We start from the raw sequence: 19,368 nt of genomic DNA, 5'->3' as shown, positions 1-19,368 counted from the left end.
CCATCAAATCATGGTTGATTTTTTTTACATCACTTTTGCACACTGACAAGATTACATACTCCCAGGTTGCAGGTTTTTAAAGAGAAACAGGATAATATTTCTGATTTGTCACAGGAAAACCTTCACATTGAGGCAGCAGTTGTGCTTTCTTTTCCCCCATTGTCCTTATTTTCAGAAAACAGTTTTAAGAAAATTACTTCAGAATGAGTTTTTTTTATATTATGGTAGAATTATGCAGAATAAAACTGCTGATCCTATCTTTGCCTGTAGGGCAAAGTGCACTGATGAATAAATCAGGAATATTGTTTAATATTACATTAAAAAGATGTAAAGGTATTAATACTAATTTATGCCAGATTCATTGTAGTAAAAAAATATAAAATAAACTAGGCAACTTGTTTTAAAGAACTTGGTACTGCAACTAATCATCGTTATGTATTTGTACAATATATATTTCGTGAACTCTAATATATGTGTATTGCAGAACAATTTTACTAGAATTAGCTTAGAAGATTTCTGCTTAATTGCCACTGAAGTTCATTGTGTTTCTCAGGATTTACATGATTTAATGTGTTCTGAAAGGAACAGCTATGTGATGCTTGTATTTACAGCAGTTAGAATGAAATTTAAACTTGGGGCGACCACCGAGTTTAATGGAAAGTTTTACAACACCCAAAGCTTTTCAGGCCATGCAGTTTGAACAGGATATGGCCGAGCTGCTTTTGCAGAGCCTCCTTGGGAGCTGAGTCCTACTCTTGCTTCCTGTCTGTGCCAGGCACTTTTCTTTGTGCCTTTGCAGAACCACCCTCCCTCCCTCCATCTCTCTCTGAACAAGAAAATAATTATTGTGGACAGAAACACAGAATCACTTGGAACAATTCCAGTCCTGCAAAATAAAAATGTACATTTATATAAAAATTATGATCATTAAAATCAGCAAACATTTATCTTCACCTTGAGGAGACACAATGATGTACAGTCCCTGTAGTGGCTGTCTCATATTCCTGGTCATGAAGATAAATGGCTCAGAAGAAACAACTACTTTGCAACAAAAATCCATATTTGTACACAAAAGAAATAATAATAGTGAAGAGAAAACTCCTAATACAAACAGGAACCCCACAAAGTGGTTCTGTGATGAGTCCAGAGGTAAAACAGTGGAGCTATAAAAGTGAAGCTTTTGTCTCCAGAAAGTGGAGATGGATTCTGTTCTATGCAGTATTCCAATACTTGCAATTTCCTGAAGTACGAAGTTTGAGACATATTTTTGCTTTGGTGAGATATATCAAGACAGCTATGTCATTACTGATAGACTTGCAGAATAATAGTAATGTGACTGTGTTGTTACTGCTGTCATCCAAATACATCATATTATATCACGTTATTCTGTGGGCTCATTCTGAAATATTTGATATAAATAACACTGATGTTGCCTTCCTCCTGGAAATGAGGTGGTGTATTTCCATCACTGACAGATTTCTCTGCTGAGAATAAACATCATCTCTTTGCATTGAGTTTAAAGAATGGGCTCCAGTAGGAAAAAATCCGAATTTTTCATCTGGTCAAGATTATTTATCAGAAATCCTGTCTAGACACAAGTACAGGAGCTTTCATAGAGCTGATATTGCAAGTTATTGCATCTGCAAAAGTTGGACTGGAAAAGAATATAGGAGCTGAGTTATAGCTTCATTTTCAAATAGGGTACATGCTATAGTATTTTTCATACTGTCCATAAAATAAATATTCGAGTCAAATATTCAGTTCACTTTGATTTATATCTAAAGTAAACAAAATGTGCACCAAACACAGTAACTGCACTGCTGGGAAGTTATTTTTCAGTCTGGAACCAGGGAAGATTATTCTGGGTATGGAATATGGATATGAATTTATATGGACACTAATTTATTTGTGCTGCTTGTGTATCCTCAATGCCTCTTGTCTTCCCCTCAAATAATCTCTGAAGAGTGCACTAGGCTACTGCCCTGTTCACGTAATGTGAATCCAAATGTAGATTTAATCCAGATTTCTACATCACTGGGATTTCTATGTACATGGGACAAATTTGGGAGCAAAATCAAAGTGCACTCCACAAACTGACTCTGACTGGTTTTTACTCAAAATTTTATAAATACTTGGAACATTGAAAAACTAATATTTTTTTTTTTTTTTTTCATTTAGGAATACATGGACTCCAACAAATACATAGAGCATTTAGTGACGCAGCTGGAAGAACAACGCTGGAATTTATGGAGGCAAGTACTGTGCCACACATATTTATTTATGTTGCTATTTTGGAAATGATATTGCAGTCCATAGTTTCCATTTTTGAGTTCAAATGAATGATTGGATATTCAGTTTCTCCATTTTTTAATTCTTAGCAGGCTAACAAATCTTACCTCATGAAATAAGTAGGGCAGCACACACGAGTCGAATCATGCCTTTGTTAAACAGGGCAGTTGCACACATGCACAGGTTTATTCATGTTAAAGTTTCTAGGCAGTGGATGCTAACTCTACTTCACATTCTTTCAATTGGACTGGATTTCAGAAACTCTCTTATATCCTTAAATGTAAGCGTTTTCATTGAATGGCACATAAAATCTAGCCAAAATACCACCATAGCAGCATGACCAACTGAGAGTTTTGAAACTAAAATAAACACAGGTTTACAATTTTGCAGTGCCCTTGATAGTTTGGATTTTCTATATCTTCTCCGTTCATGTTGCCCAGACTTCAGCCCGGCTGAAGCAAAGCAGGGATTGCCACATGCTGGTGGGTGTTTCTACACTGCCTACAGCAAATTTGGTAACTGCTCAAATCCTGTCTAACATAACATTTAATACAGAGAAAATGGAATAATAGAGGTGATAAAAATTCCTTCAACATTCACAGCAATTTTTTTTAATGCAGTATTTAACTTTCTTTTTTCTGAAGGCATATGAACAGTGACAGTCTTTTAAAACACAGTCAAATATAAAAGTATCTTCAGGGAATAATTTAATGTTCATAGACTGAAACCTATTTCACCTTAGTTCTGATGAAGGGAGAAATAACGATCTGTCTGATTTTTCAAGTGAATGCCTCTCGTGTACGAAAAAAGAACAACTTTGCACATGCCAGTATTAGTTGTTCTGCACCTCACAGGTCACTTCTTGACCTATACAGTACAAAGTAGTATCACAGCATTTACAGCTTACAGCATTGTGAGACCGACTCTTATTTATAGGCAAACTATGAAAGTTTGTGCTCATTTCCTGCTTTTTTTAAAAAGCACTCAAATATAACTGGCACAAAAAACCTGAGGTTTTCATTTAACATTACAGAATTCAGGAGACTAACTTTGTAAGAATGAAGGTGATAACCTGATATGCAGATGACACTACTGTGATTAAATATAAATGAATAATTAAAAAGTTAAAATATTAAAAGGCTTTGAAAAGTAGCAGGGGTAGTGACTTTACTATAAACAGACATACAGATGTACTCTGAAAATCCAGGGGTTTGAAAAACTAAAAACAATTTATTTATAACATTTTCTGGTCTTATATTATTTTTATGGGGTGTTGGCATAAAAAGTTAAGCCTGGTAATGAGCACTACAAGAACAACCCTTGTGGTTTCGCCAGTCCTCTTTGAACACTTTATTCCTCTCTTTTAAATCTCCGAGAAGTTTCATGGTGAGGATTATGCTAATAGCTGGCACTACACAGGCGCAGTGCTGGGCTGTCTACAGCCAGACAGATGTCCTAATAAATCAGCAGAGCCCTCTCCTCAGCCTTCATTATGCTCTTGATTTGTGGCCGCCACGATGTGAGCCCAGTGGGTCACTGGGCGCTGAACCTGACATTGACCGATAACCCGCACTGTACAGGGGCGAGCCCATAAAACTGACACACACAAATTCTCCCCATTTAGCTCCTCCAGCCCCACTCACAGCCAGCACAGATTTATAGTGCCCAGGCCGAGGCAGAGGACACTAAACCCAATGCCATGGTGTGCATATCAATTTTACATTTCCTTCACATTTCCACACGTACAATGGGACCCTAAAAGACATGTGGGGGCCGAAATTTCTTTTCAGTTTAGACAAGGACTGTTTATACACAGCATTAGCATCTGCTGTGGAACATTTATTTCTGTAATTGCTGTCCCAGGAGGACTGGCTATGGTTAGGTCACGTTTTATGGCTTTCCACTAAAGCAGACCTCTAGCCCAGCTTCAGATGCCTTGTTCCTAAAGCCTTGACTACAACGAGGGAAGGAACATCAGTAGTTTGTGAAGATGCAGACTTTATTAAAACAGCTTTTCTTATACTGGACATTTTACAGTAGTTATTTTCACATTATTGATCGCATATTTGACTTGTCAGTGGTTCCCCTATTTCTCAGGTTGGAGCTAAACACATTTACCCAATGTGAGATAAATTTGACCCCCACAATGTAAATCACTAACATTTACCATTGGAGGTGATGTGCAGTAGTGGTTGTGCATCTCCATGTATCAGTTTAAAAAAATAATAAAAAAAGATATTGTTTTGGATTTCTCTGCCCTATCCTGTTTGGAAATAGCTTTAAACAAGACAGAACTGGGTCAGGGGAGTGGACCCTGCAATGTTGTTTTCTACCTAGTCATCTAATGCTTTAGTTCAGCTAATGTATAATTTTTATGGCAGAATCACATGGACAATCAACATGAGAAGCAAAAATTTGCTCCTGCAGTCTTTGCTAATTGACTTGATGGTAGATCATAATTTTTAAGTCTTGACACACTGATCAGTGGCAGCAATTACTAATTCTGTTAACAGAAGGAAGGAGTCATAATTCAGCATTGGATGCTTGCCTAAATAAGCAAAGGTCAGACTCTGGTCTTGAGGCCTTTCCAGGGAATTTTATTAGTATTGCTACTGGAACCAGGACCAGCACTTTAGTCTGCTTTGGTGAAAGCCTGAGGATATGCTGCAGTTCAGACATGACTAATATGTAACAAGTTAATGAAGGTCAAACAGCACTTCCCTACCTTATTACAGGAATGTAAAACACAGAGGGGAGGGACCAGAAATGCAAATGATGACTGCATTGCATTTCTCCTACGCTGTATATTCAAAACAGAGTTTGTTAAATAGATCTGCTCTGCTTTCATCAGCAGCATTAGCATGCTTCTGTGCCCCTGGTTTTAATGCCGGTGTACTAAAGAGGTGCCAAGTATTAAACAGGTTGCCTTTGCTGTAATCATGAACTTCCATTGGAAAGCCTTAATTGCTAACAAGCAGAATAGCTCGGCGAGAATTCTTAATGGTGAGCACAGATTAAAATAACAACCGTGATTAGCTTTAAACTGCTTGACTAGAAAAAGACAAATCTTAGGGGAATAAGTTGCATGGCACACAATGGAAAAATCCTGTGTATGATATTACAGTAATGAAGGCTGAGAAAAAAATCAAATGCTACCCCAACTAAATAAGGTCATGCTCTGCACAAGTATATTTTTCTTTCCAGGGCTTAGAAACTTGGCCTGAGGGGAATGAAGGTGTAAGCAGCCAGGTCATGGGGCCAAACCCCCATTTTAACCCATTCCTGAAGTTCTCATAACAAACATGGCCCGTGGTCTACGATGCTAATGTGAGTTATAGACTGTATTAGAAATTAATTAATCTTCCAAAATTGTTGTTGTAGTCCATGATTAGAGGTTGGTGTGGTGAGGTGTGGTAAGAGCATGAGGCTTCCTTCTACTTTGCTTCTTGATCCACCTGCCTGGTCATACCATCTTGGCAACGCATAAAGCCAGGAGAAAGGTGTTTTGTGTTATTATCCACTAAAGCCTGACTGTTGTCTCTTCATCAGTCTTTGGTTTTGCTGGGGCTGTATTTTCTTGGGGTTTTTTCCCTACATCTCTACAGCACTGCTGGATGCATATGATAAATTTGTAAAACCCGTGCAAATATTGATTCCTTTTAGTTTCCTTAATATTTGAAGCTGAGGCTGAATGAGGTAGAGTAGAACTGAGTTTGGCAATTAGGAGTCATTCAGGAACTAATTCAGATTCTTCCAGCTAACATTGTAACATACATATCTCTCTAAAGCTGACGTTTCACCTTACGTGTGAAAAAACACACAAAAATGTAGGCAAAAACCATATAAGGCTATGAAGTTGTATTACAGAGCTCACAGTACTGCTTCACATGAGCATTGGTGTTGGATTGGTGTTTAAATATGTGCATGAGGATACCAATTAAAAATGTATTTTTTTTTTGGCCAAATGTGCTTTTCTTTAGCTGATCATAAATGTTGATGGTACATCGAGCAGTGCAGATGCAGTTACAAGCCACAAAAAGCACTGCCATTGTATTATCTGTGAAAGAGAACCACTTGCTTCCTTTGGCTCCCCAGTACAGTGCCCATGTCACACCACAGCTATTAAAGATACTTCTCCAGGACCAAATTGAGTGAGAGCAACTTGAATATAGAGAAAAGCAAGGGTTTTACTGTTTGCCTTTTAGATTGTATTTTTAATAGGGTCATAGAAAAGTAAGAGAGGATGGTTTAAAGATTACAAATGAACCCGATGGACTACGTACGTCCACTATAAATACTGAATGTGTAAGCACAGGAAAAGGCTGAATAGCTGCTAGAACGCTTGCTGCAGTGGAAACATTGAGGATTTATCTCAATGTTCAAATCAAGTCTGGTCTTTCACTCAAATATAAATGCTTCACAGAAGTTTATACCTGCTCAGATTTTTTATTAGCTCCACTAATTAGTCGTATAAAATAATTGTCCTCATCTGATTAAAGTTGATAGTAATTTTATGTGCAGCTCTTTACCAGATCAATAAATAAATCTCTTTCGGCAATGAGCCATTTTAACTCCAACAGGGCATATTTTTGTGAAGTATTTACTAAGCTGACTTAAAATGAAACTAAAATTGATGTGCCCTGGTAAATGAGAAATATGATCGGCATTATATATTCATAAAAAGTATTAATTTTAAAGAACATGACTCTCAGCCTGTTTCCTCTAATTGGAAAAAAACTCCCATTAACACTGCTCATCAGTGCTGCATGAGTCAGGAGTGGTGTCAAGCCTCAGTATTGAAGTCATTACATAAAGGACTGAGAACCATCTGAACAGAAAATAATCTTGATAACAAGCAAATATCTCTGTATCTATGCTAAACTACCCAGATTTCAGAACTGCAGGCAAAAGATGAAAAAGTGGTCCATAAAAAGTAACTTCATATGGCTGTGTTTATAAAATTAAATAAATTAACCAATGCTAAATTATAAAATGTTAGTAACATTCTGTAATTAATTAGGGATTGGGGTATTTTTGCACAGATGTATGCTTGTCATAATAGCGAGACTGCCAGAGCCATGAATCGATTTTGTTTCTCTTAAATTATAAAATAGAAAGCCTTGAGCAAAATATATTCTTTAGATATATTTGGTAGAATAAGGATCACAAATGTTCCCTACCAAGTTGAAAGGAAAAAAAAAAACTCCAGCAGGGAAGTATGTGGAAGGTCTATTTGGCATATGGATGTTTGTTAAAAGCAAAATGCATGAACAGCCCAGACTAAATTAGTTCCTCATTTGTATGCTGGGAAATGAAATGTATAATCCTGGCATGGTTCTGCATTTGTTTTAGATTTTTTTCTAAGAACAAACTCTTTTGTGTATGCAGATATACATATTACTGTAGCGGCTATTTAGGGTTAGGGACAAAAAAAAAAAAATCAGCTTTGAAGTGGTTTTGTCTGACGCTAAGCGTGAGTGGCAGGATTTTGTCTGTCCCCTGCAGTGCAGCCTGGCCCAGGTAGCAGCACCGGGCGCTGCACAACTGCTGCGTCGCTGCATGGGGGACAGCACTGAGCCCACATGCAGGGAAACCTCAGGGCACCTGCTCCTCTCACACGGCACCCAGCCTCAGAGGGGAGACCCGGATCAGCACAACGACCCAGAGAAATAAATACGCAATTATCTGATGCTGGTGCTCTGAGATTACCTCGTTCTTCTTTAGAAATCAAAACATTTCCAAATGGAAACTGAGCGGAGTCTCATTTTATTATTCGGTGCTGAATTTACTCTTCCATTAATGCCTGCACACAGCCATGCTTACTCGAATTGAATCATATTTCACTCCTCAGATAATTCCAATTATGTTATTGGCTTTATTCACAGAGCAAAGAATAATTTTGATGAGTAACAGTGGCATTTCCCTGAAGTCTTCTCTAAGAGTGAACAACTTATCTTTACACAGAGCCCTGGCTCCTATTTGGCAGAGGAAAACCTACGGATTTACACCAAGGCAACAACTGAGAATTCAGGCCCTTATAAAACCAAGGTGTCAAAATGTACTGTACAAATGAGTACTGCACAGTCACAGGTTATGAGATAGGGTTTTAGATGGCATGCTGGGTTTAAGAAAGAAAAGATAAATTTATGGATTTGCTGTTTTTAAAGGAATGGTATCTTACCGCTCTGTTTCACTGATGAAGTCTACAAATAGAGCACTGCTGATGGCAGATGTAGAAAAGGCCAAGAAGAAATTCTATATGAAGTCATGCAAGTCAGGTTAGCACCTTTCCTTGTAAATGGGTTTCATTTGTGAAAGAAAAGTTAAATAATCAAGTTTAGCATTTCTATCTCATCCTGTAATGCTCAACCTTTTTTTTCCCCCTAAATTACATTGAAGAAATAGTTTAAGGCCCCAAGTGAGAACAGGGCCTAAGTGTTCCACACAAAGCAAGAAATGGTTTTCATCTCCTCAGCCCCAAGGATGCAACAAGAAATAATATAAATATTATAACAAAGAAAAGTAATGGAGCATATACAAGAGATCCATGTGTTATCCATTGCTGCGTTCAGTCACAGCACTGCGTACTGTCAGCCTGTTCAGTCTGAGGGATGAAGTTCCCACATCACTGCCTGAATCTTTAGAAAGCTCTATAGCTTAAAACACTCTTGGTGGCAACCTGACCCCAAGCTGTGTGCTGGGAGAGGATTCTCTTGTGTCTACAGTTCACACCATGATGAGGTGTGGAAGAGGTGACCTTTCTTTGGGTGTCTCCTCTCCTACTCCTGCCCTTGGCCCTCACCACTCCACAGTACAAAGCAAAGGATGTCCTCTCTCAGATTAACAAGAGGAGCAGGAGAGAAAGGCTCCGGCTGTTCTCTTCAGGCAGTTCATTTTAAAGTACGGGTTGTTCCTGTGCTGATGAAACCATTGGGTTTATCACATAGAGAAAACCATGGATGCAGACCCTGTGTCATGTGGCTGGGCCTGCCACAGGACAAATATTGCTTGAATTGAAAGCAGGACACCCGTGCAGCCAAAATCCTGCTGTGACCACTTATCCTTGCTCTTTAATTGTGTGCTGATCCATCACTGTCATCTTCCACAACAGTCAGCACCTATCTCCAGGCTTTGTGTGAGGCTGGCACTTGAAGATCCAGTTTCCCTGAATTCTGTAGGATTTGGCTGGCTTCCAGTTCACACCTGGTGCAGGAGATTCGGGGTGCATTTTCTATCCATTCTGCCTGCTGTACCAAGTCCTTTTTATGTTAACAAAATACATTTTTCATTGCTTCATTTGTTAATAAAAGGGCTTAATTGTGCCTATAGCAATCTAGATTCTGGGATATCACCTACTCACACTTTTTTTTTTTTTTTAGTCAGGAGTAAATTCCAACATATTCAGCTGTAGGGAAAATATCATGCATTTATAGCATAAACCTGTATAAATATTATTGTAATGGGTTCCACTGGGGACAGGGTTTCAAATATACAGCAGCATTCATCACATATTAAAGACATGAGCATATTTTTTCCTACTTAAATCTGCATAGCTCACAATTTGCTTACTCTTGCTTCTGTAGATATTCCCCTGAGATTTTCAAAATTTAATAAAAGCTTGAAAAATGCAGGACTCTTAGTTTTATTACCACCTGATTAGCTAAGCAGAAATCAGAAAGTATAATTCAAATAAGCAAAAAATAAAAACCCCAGATTGATCTCCACCAAATACTTTGCAGTAAGATGTCACCTTTTGCAGGTCATTTATTTTGCTGTCGTTTATGTAGCACCTTTAAAGATGGCAGAGGGAGAGGCTGATCTGCTTCCACACCCCGCCAGAATCAGCACGTGCTCCTACTGCCCTGTACTGAGGAAGTTTGATATTACCTTACAAATCCTTCCCAGATCAGTTCTCGATAATGCTGTAATAAATCCACTATTGTTTTTCATTCAGTAGATTCTTAGTCCTCTGCCAGGCAAGCCAAAAGCCTCTGAAGCCCTTTTAAAAGACATAAGTACATAGGTTGTGGCTCCTACAAGGCTCCCTGTATTTTTATGATCTCCCACTCCTCATGGTTGGAAGAGTTCAAATGCCAAGGAAGTATCTATCTTCCTTAAGAGCCCTGAGAGAAATGGTCCATAAACACACCAGAGGTTGTGAACACTCTCAATTCCTCTCCACTTTTCCCCTAATAACACTGTTGTGAATTTTTGGAAAAATGGCCAAATGCTGTGTCCTCCCTGTGACAGTAAAGTCATGACTTCACTTCTGTTCTGCAGTGTGGAAATGTGCAAGTGGCTGCACTTGACCCTTTATTCAGCCAGTTCAAAAGATACTCAGAATTCCCATGAAGAATCTAAACTCTAATTCCACTGAGATCCAGAGAAAACTTTCACGGAATCCTTTTTGTTTTGAATGTACCCATTAGCAGCAGGAGCTGATGCTAACACGTCAGCACGAGGCAGCAGCCAGGCTGCCTGTCTTCCTGTAGATCTGCTCCACTGGGAAATTCCAGCTTGGTTACTGGGGACCAGTTCGTTCTGCAACCTCTCCTCCAGTGACTGATTCTTCCTGCCATGAGTGTCCCTGTCAGCTCCTGTTGCACAGCTTTTTGTGCAATAGCCTGGCCTGGCAGTTTTCCTGGGCATGCAGGCAATCATCCCCAGAGCTGAAGTCCTCAAAAGGGCAGCACTGCCTCAGGTCTCACTGAACAGTGCCCTGTGTCAGGCTGAAAGAGCAACTGTTTCTATAAATGACGTCAGTTCATGTGATTTCTGCCCTGCTCGTGTTTAACAGAGCCCTGCAACACCGCTGGTGTTAAGCGCCAGTAGCCTTGGGGTAGAACATCTAAAAATCTGGTATTACATCACCCATACACAGCCTCAGCCCCGTGTAAGCAAATATATAATTGTTAATAAAAGGATAAGAAGCGAGTAAAGCTTAATGACTGCATTTCAGGAGGTTCCTTTCCCTTCCCAGATTTTTAAGGATGAAGTTTCTCTGTGGGGCAGAGGCTGTCTCAAAGGTTCCCTGGTTGTTTTGTCATTACTGACAACTGTGCAAATCAGTCACTTCCAACCTACCAACGTAGCTGTTCTTTCCTGCGTCTCTCCCATTTGGAGGAGCTGCAGAATGCAGCAGAGAGCAGAGGTACATCACCTCCACATCATGCACGATACCAGAATTAGAAATCATTTTAGGAAGTATCTGTCCCTCCAAGGGTGGCTTGGTGCCTGTGAGATAATGAAAAAAATCCCCCAAATCATTGCATTTGCCTGTTCCAGCTGTTAGGTTGGTTTATTTAAAACTATGGCTACCAGCAATGTATTGAGCTAATGCTATCACCTACTTTATTTTAGTGTTTCGAAGCATGAGCACTGCAGTATTTGTATCTCTCAGAAGAAATGGTGAGCCAAGTCATGAATTTTGTTTGAAGACTGGTGCATTATCTTGTAAATGTCTATGCTAGACAAAACTGTGCAAGCCTAGGGACAAGAAATAATGATTTGGAACATGTACTTATTGCTGTATATGAAACCGAGATACTACTAATCTTAAAGAGACACAGAAGAACAGTATCTCAGCAGTCATATACAGTGCAGCTCGATATGCATAACCTTTCAAGTTGTAATTATAGCTTTGAGTTGTAGATAAATATTGGTTCAAATCTAAATCACTTCTAGTTACAGAGTAAGAGACCAAGTCTGTCACTCTTGATTTCAATGAATGTAAGCTTAGGCCTGAAAATAATTAATTAACTGGCAATATTTAATTTTTTTTTTGTCCCTTTAGCTACTGTTAATCTAGCAGATTTGGTGAAACCATTCCATGTTTTCACAGGGAATCCAGGAAAGGAGAATCATGGAAAGATGAATGTGGTCTTCAAATAGAAAATATGTCTGCAATAATTTACAGACTTCATAGACTTACTCTGACTAGGCTAATATTCTAAGACCTGCAGTACCACACCTAGGAAGGAACCATGATTGTGCCAGTGATTTTACTGCTTGAATATCAGTTGCAGTTCTGGTCTCCCACTTTAGAAAAGGTGTATAAAAACTGGGCAGGTTCAGGGAAGGACAGAAAAGGACAATCATAAGCTGGAGTTGGGTTTCCATTTATGGAACAACTAGGACTCTTCAGTCTGAAAAAGCAGTAACTCAGGCAGGGGAATGAAAGCTAAAATGTGAGCAGCATGGAGAGGAGCTGCTTGTCCACTGCTTCTTCCAATGCAAGAAGTACAGGCTGTTGGATGAAAACAGGCAGCACATCAAAACACAAATGAAGAGATTTTTCATGTAAAAAAGGATCAGGGCATCTCCAACATGGTGCCACAGATTTTAAGAGTATGTGAGTTCAGTTAGGGGCTGGATAGTCATGGAAGAGAGCTAGTGAGATGTACTGAACACACAGAGGGCAAGCTTGGGTCAGATCCCTGAGCTCCAAGGGGATTGGAGAGAGGTGACATGCTGGATCTTCCCCTGGATATTTGGGGCTTGCCAGTGAAGAGAAATGACACTGAATTACACAGACTTTCTGGACAGATCCAACACAGGCACTCGTGTGTTAGCCGAGTCTCAAGTACTAATTAGAAAGAGTCTGGATAGGAGATTAAGGTTGTCTATTCAAGCAACAGGCATTGTAGCGTGATTACGTTTTATTGTTTTTTTTATTTAAATAGAAAAATTTACATATCTTTAACAGAAAATTACCATATCTTCTACTCAGTAGGTAAAACTGGCTCATACAAGAGTTGCTCAAGGTGATTTTCTACACAACAAAGCAGTTAAAACTCAGACAGGGTGATGGTTTAAATGATGACAGCATGTTTGAATGGAGAACAGTCTCTTTGGAAACCCCACATTCTACTGGATTTGGATAGGACTTGTCTGCCATGACACTTAGTTCCTGTCTCATGCTGCTTTGCAGCTGTCGCAGAAGGAAAGTATTTTTGCAGTATTTAAGAGCATCACTGTATCATCTACTCTGATGCACAGTGTAGTACAGACTTTATGCTTCACCCCATTACAGTTAATTAAACCCAAGATCTTTGACTAGCCCAGGACTCTAGATCAGCCCTCAGAAAATTGAACAATTGTGTCTCAGAAGAGAGCAAGGTGCCTGTGTCCTGGAAAAGATAAACTTACAAGTTTGACAGATTCGAGTAATTTTGGAGGTTCTCATTCCACACGGGAAAAAGGAATTGCCAACTTGGGAGAAAATCTGCATTAAGAGATCTGGCTATGGGTTTACTCAAGACACCATAGCAACACATTTTGCTGCAAAGACTTTTCTGTACCACCACAGGAAGAGATTCCTTCTGCAACTTCCTGCACTCTCTTCAGCCACAGCTAACCAGTTAAGTAAAATCTGAACATTATCCAATAATTTATTTGTTCTTCTGAGCTCCTCTGCTAAGAGACCTCCAGTTTCAAAATCCAGAAAAACTCCTGCTACCTTCATTTTTGAAGTTCTGCTTCTCCAGTACTTGTCTTTGACTTTCAGATAGAGAAAGAGCTCTTCCTTTTGATTCTTGTCCCAGCACCATGGATGAGGATTTTCTTTGCACTCTGGTTCTGCAGTCTCTTCACTTCAGTGTACCCACTGTCTCTCATTTGCATTGTCAGTTTTTCTCACCCTGTTTCCTCGATCTCTCACTTTGTCTCATTAAATTGGGAAATCCTGCCTGAACTCTTGCTCACTGTTCACTTAGGTTCTCTCACATGTACCATTTCTTCTTAGGTTCTCTTACACACACCATGCATCTACAAATAACCGGATCACGTACCAGTTAGATTTTCTTCTAACCAGGAAAAAAAAATTTTTACTTGCTATTTTTGGACTAACAGATGCCAAAGCTTTCAGCGATTCTTTTGGAACTGCGTGTTCACATACTAGGAGGCTTAAAAGCGTGCCGTGCATGCCTGTGAGCCTCCATCCACGTGAACTCTTTCACCTGTGTGTCACACACCAGACCCTCAGCAGCCCAATCCCTACGGGCACAGGCTGTCCCTTGGCGCATCCCAAGCCATCCCGGCGGCTCCGCCGCGCCGCGTGCCCTCTCTCCTAACTTTCGAGGACAGCTCCGCACTCGGGGCTGTGCGGAAGGAGGGTTTTCCCCACGGTGAGCAAGCAGCCCGCGGGCAGCGCTGCCCGCCCCCGGCGCGGCGGTGCCGAGGCTGCGCGGCTCCCGGACCGCCCGGCCCCGGGCAGCCCCCGCCCGCCGCCCCCGGCCCGGGGGCACCCGGGGGCCGCCGCAGACAATGGCCCGGCCTCCCCCACCCCCCCGCCGCGGCGAGCCCCTGCTGCCGCCGCAGATTTGCCGGAGCCATTCAGTTGCGACCGATTGCGATCGCGGCAGATGGGCTGGATCTGACAGCCCCGCTCCTCCGCGGGGCCGGGGGCGGAGGGGCCCGGCCGCCGCGCTCCCCGCCCCGCCGAAAGTGCCACCCCGGGCAGCCGCCCGCCCGCCCTCCCCAGGCACATGTTACGCGTCCCGCGGCTGCGGCGGCAGCGGCAGGAGAAGCCGCCGCGGCGGAACAAAGCGGAGCAGGCGAGCGGCGGCGGCGGGGCGGCCGGCCCGGGGGGCGGCAGCCGCTCTGCCCAGGCCGGGGGCGGCGGCGGGGGGCTCCCCGGCCCGCCGGGACGCGCGGCCCCCGCCCGCCGCAGGATGCGCCACCGCGCCCCAGGTAAGGAGCGGCCACTCCCGCGCCCCCATCCATCCGTCAGTCCGTCCGCCCGTCCCTCCATCCATCCCTCCCTCCCTCCCTCACCTGCCCGCCGCGCCTCCTGCCCGCCCCGCCGCCGCCGTCTCCTCCCCTTCCCCGGCGCCCCGCGCCCGCCCCGGCGGCGCCCGCCGCTCCCCCGCCCGAGGCCGCGGCGCTGAGCGGAGCCGGGCGCGGCCCGCGGGCGGGGGGAGGCACCTGCCGCCGCATCCCTCCGCCGGCCCGGCCTCCTCCCCGCCCCGCCGGCCGTGCCGCGGCCAGCGGCGGCCCCAGGCCGGGTCCCTGCGCGCCGGGAGCGGGCTGGGACCGCGCCGGCCGGAGGAGCCCGCACCGCCCCCTGCGCGCCCGGCCCCGCCGCGGGGCTCGGCCCCTCCTCGGCACGGGGGAGAAGGGCAACACGCCTGCCTTTCCCTGCGCTTTCCTCCCTGATCCGCGGGCAAGGAGCCCGCGGGGTTTGCGTCCGAGCCCTGTTGCTTCAGAGGCAGCAGATTCTGTTTTCGTTTTGTGCCTCTTGAAGGAACATCCTAATGAGTTTTATTTCTGTTTTAATTTTATTGCTGACTGTTGAAGGCTCGACCCCTCCACATTGCACTGATGGCTGGATTCAGACTGTCCTCATGTCAGAAGTCTATTGGGTAGAGAAGTGGTCTTCCTGAAATGAGCTGAAGCACACAAAGCAGTAGGGTGTGAGGTAAACGCAGAGTGTTGAGTGACCCACTGCTGGCCGTGAGGCTTTTAGCTGTTGATTCTTTAGCTTTGGTAGGGTGTTAGATCCACTATCCCTCTCCAAGCTGGGGTTACCCTGGGAGTGACAGAAGTAAGGTGGAGTGTGAGTGGGCCTTGAAGCCAGAAAAATGCACACCCACATAAACACCATGTTGTTGCAAACTTTATTTTGCATGTTAACAGTTCTTTTTCTCCATGTGACGATATAGAGTCCCTTATTGAAATGGTTTTGTAAGTGTCCGTTACCCATCCCTTAAAAATAGATATTCCAGATAAACCCCCTGTTTATCATTAGGAAGCTAGCAAAGTTTTAACAGGGGAAGTATCATGAAATAGAGAAGTGATTTACATCGGAGGGGCTGGCTGTATACATTACTGGATTGCAGATAAGCTATGTAAGTAAACAGAAGCGCAGTGCTCTGTTATTGTGCATGACTATGGAGATATCATGGGACTCTTTTGCTAGTTAATAGCATAAGGCTTCGTGGGAACTGTTTGATCTGCAGGACTTTTGCTTGGCAGTAGTTTACTTAAGGTTATTACACTCTGTTTGGAGACTTGTATTTGCTAGCCATTATTGCATTCTTAGCTCCAGGCTTCCCAGAGTTACAGGTTAGTAGGTCAATAAAAATTGCACTGAAATGCTGGAATGGGCAGTGTAGAGTTTTAAATGTGGTTGGGGAATAGCTGGGCAGTAATCAGAATGCTGAGGATTTTTTTTTTCCATGCATTTTTATGCTGGTCATTGGTGATGAACCAAAAATCCTTTTTTTTTAAATTTTTTTTTTTTTTTTGCCGTGAGTACCGCAAATGTTTTTCCATTTCTTGTTAAGAGAGGAAACAAATCATATAAGCCAAATACAGAATTCCCTTTCAGCTTAAAGCAACCAGTGCCCTTGGTTGAATTCACCAGGACTTGGTTCCTTTTGCTAGTGAACATTGGGATTAATGCCACTGGCATTACATGGGGCTTGCCAGTAGCAAGAATAAAAATGTCATCAGGTTTCTGCTGCTGCAGATTTACATGTTTCTTTTAGAACCTGAAATCTGCTGTGCTGTGCAGGGAAGCAGAATGGAAAGTACATTATTAGGTTGCCGTTGCATTACAAATACCCCAATAAAATTTTGAGTCATCCAGGTTTCATTGCTCACCCAGCTCCTTGTGAGCTAGTGGATTCCGGGTGTGTGGAATGAGGCTGGAGCTGCCCCTGCCTGGTCCCAGAGCGGCTGCAGCGTGTGTTGTAATCCCAGTTCTGCCCAATCCATGGACCTGGAGGTTCGCTGTGTGGCTGGAGCAGTCCCACAGTTCGTGTCACAGTGCACAATTTACACAGTTAAAGTGAGCCATATGGTGTGTCCCCCCTCCTCGGTGGTGTGCGGATCAGGGAGGATGGATTGGATGTTCAGTCCAGAGTTCTGAAGGAAAGACAAAAAATACAAAATGTTCACAGTGGTTTCAGCATCTCTCGCACCTTCTCCTTTCACTGAACATCATGGGCAGGAAGAGTGTATAATTTAGCTCAGAAATATTGTATGTTATAGTATGTACTTTTTTGGCTTTTTCAATCTGGTCTTTTTTTTAGAGTATTTCCTAGGAAATTTATTCCCACTTCAGCTTTTTGTCATCTGCATGTTTTGGTTTATTGCATGTAGCATGCACTTATTGACAAGTTTTTCTTGCTGACATATAAATGTCTGCTTTGTAGTATTTCGTGTCTCCCTGCTTCTTTACCAAAGAACTTCCCTTTCTGTAATAATTATTAATGGTTAACTTTCCTTCTTCTGTGCCATGTAGGGTTGGTTACAACTGTTGTAGAGCATTACTGCTACAGGACTGCTTGTCTCCACCAGCTAAATTCCTACATAGATAAGCCCAGCAGCAGCAGCAGCCAGGTGTTGTGCATAAATCCACTTCTTACACTAATTAATTTTCCTTTTAAGACCCTGATTTTGCCACTAGTTAGACACCTGCTTAACCTTGGAGTTACAGCATTGAAATAGATAGGCTACTCTGCATGCAGAGCTAAGTGTGTGTGTCTCTGTTCACCTGTAGTTTGCAAAGAGGTGCTGTAGAAAAAACCCCAAAACACCCCAATCCACTTTTGCTTTGCTCCAGTTCTCAGGAAGTGAAATTCAATAGCTGCTGTTAGTTTGGTGATTTTAGCTGAAACATAATCCCATCGAGTGATGGAACTGACCTGGGACTGGTATTTAAGACCCAGGCATGGTGCTTCTGCTCTTGGCTGATGATTCCATGGATGTTTAAACGCTCTTTTTTCACCAGAAACTGCACCATGGTGAAGTTGAGGCTATCACAGCAGTAAAGCAGAATTTCTGCTGCTCAGAAAGGAGATAATGAAAGGGCAATTTTAATAATATTTGTGTAAAAACACCAACCCGAAGGTTGATGGTAGGACTTGTGTTTATGCTTCCATTCTGAAGAAGGTATGGAGGGATTATTACAGCAGCAAGATTCTGTTTCTTGGTTCTAACTATTTAATATTTAGATCTCATTTAATGGAAACTCCTAGGAATGACAAAAAATTTCATAGTACTAGGATATTAGATGATTGATACAGTCTCAAGCTGATGTGAATGGAATTTTAAAAAATATACATATAGTTGTGATATATTCAAATGATTTAAACCTTAAGAGAAGGTTATGCAGCAAGACTTATGTCAGAAACCCTCAAGCTATCTGTTTCTTTGAGAATTTATTTTTTGTCTTTACTTATAATTTGAAATGAACATAGGAAGGAGGTTTTTTTTGCAGAGAGACTACAGAAATTAATGGCTCAGAAAGGAGAATCAAGCACTTCTCCTCTTGCTGTGGTGTGTGCACTGATGGTTGGCATCTGAAACATAAATTATTCCTCAGAATAATCAGAATGAAAATAAGATCATGAAGGAAAAACCAATATGTGAGGAAAAAAAGATTAATATATTACAGAAACAAAGCCCTCAACACTGCTGTGTGCTATGGAAAAAACAAAAGGAAGTGTTCTTCTTTTCCATGTCTTTCTTTACAGGATTTCTCTTAAATCCATGTGGTTCCAAGTGTCTGAGCCAAACATATACCAGTTGCTATCCATGTACATCTTTGTTCCACCTTCTAATAACTTCCCTTGCTTTGTGTATAAACCCCTCTAAAAAGGCTCTTGGCTCCTGATGGCCTGTGTTGTTCTAAATAGACAATGCAGCTGCTCTCTCATTATGTCCACTTGAATCCTCTCAGTTCTTCTCTGTGCCAAGGTTTTACCCATGCTCTTGGTCTAAGCCACTACAGGAAGCTAAAATCCTTATCCCATTGTATAGCTGATGATGATAAAGTAATTTGTGCCTGACTATACCACATCCTTATTCTGAGTGGTTTTTTGTTTTATTCTGAAGATGAGCTATATGCTTTAAGCATTTCAAATTGTAATTTCAGGTTTCATTGTCATAAATAGTCATTTCTGTGGCAACAGACATTAATCTTTACAGAACTTTTCTTCCATTTCTTTCAGTTTCTCTCCCCTCCTTTGAATTGACTGCCTGTGTTCCTCTTCTCCATGCCCACTCTGTATGTTGTGCATTCCAGTGGATGTTCCTAGTCTCAGCATAGGAGCCAGCTGGCATTTGTAAAAC

The 19,368-nt window shown here is 42.1% G+C and overlaps 1 protein-coding gene across 10 annotated transcripts in view; it reads left to right on the top strand.

The window, feature by feature from the left end:
* The window catches only part of NCKAP5 (NCK associated protein 5), a 376,987-nt gene that overhangs the window by 139,281 nt on the left and 218,338 nt on the right, over window positions 1–19,368 (top strand). For 9 of the 10 annotated variants that reach the window (XM_066190349.1, XM_066190348.1, XM_066190347.1 and 6 more), the window contains one exon: window positions 2,179–2,252. In XM_066190349.1, the coding sequence (XP_066046446.1) occupies window positions 2,179–2,252 (74 nt within the window). Of the gene's footprint in view, window positions 1–2,178; window positions 2,253–14,968; window positions 14,980–19,368 lie in introns of those variants that run through there. The other variant, XM_066190354.1, reaches the window with a different exon arrangement.

Source organism: Chamaea fasciata, unplaced genomic scaffold (assembly GCF_029207755.1).
Source record: "Chamaea fasciata isolate MVZ Bird 193981 ecotype frontalis unplaced genomic scaffold, bChaFas1.0.hap1 SCAF_8, whole genome shotgun sequence".
NCBI classification, from domain to species: Eukaryota; Metazoa; Chordata; class Aves; order Passeriformes; family Sylviidae; genus Chamaea; species Chamaea fasciata.
The sequence above is the reverse complement of the archived record's forward strand: the minus strand, read 5'-3'. Positions and strand labels throughout refer to the sequence as shown.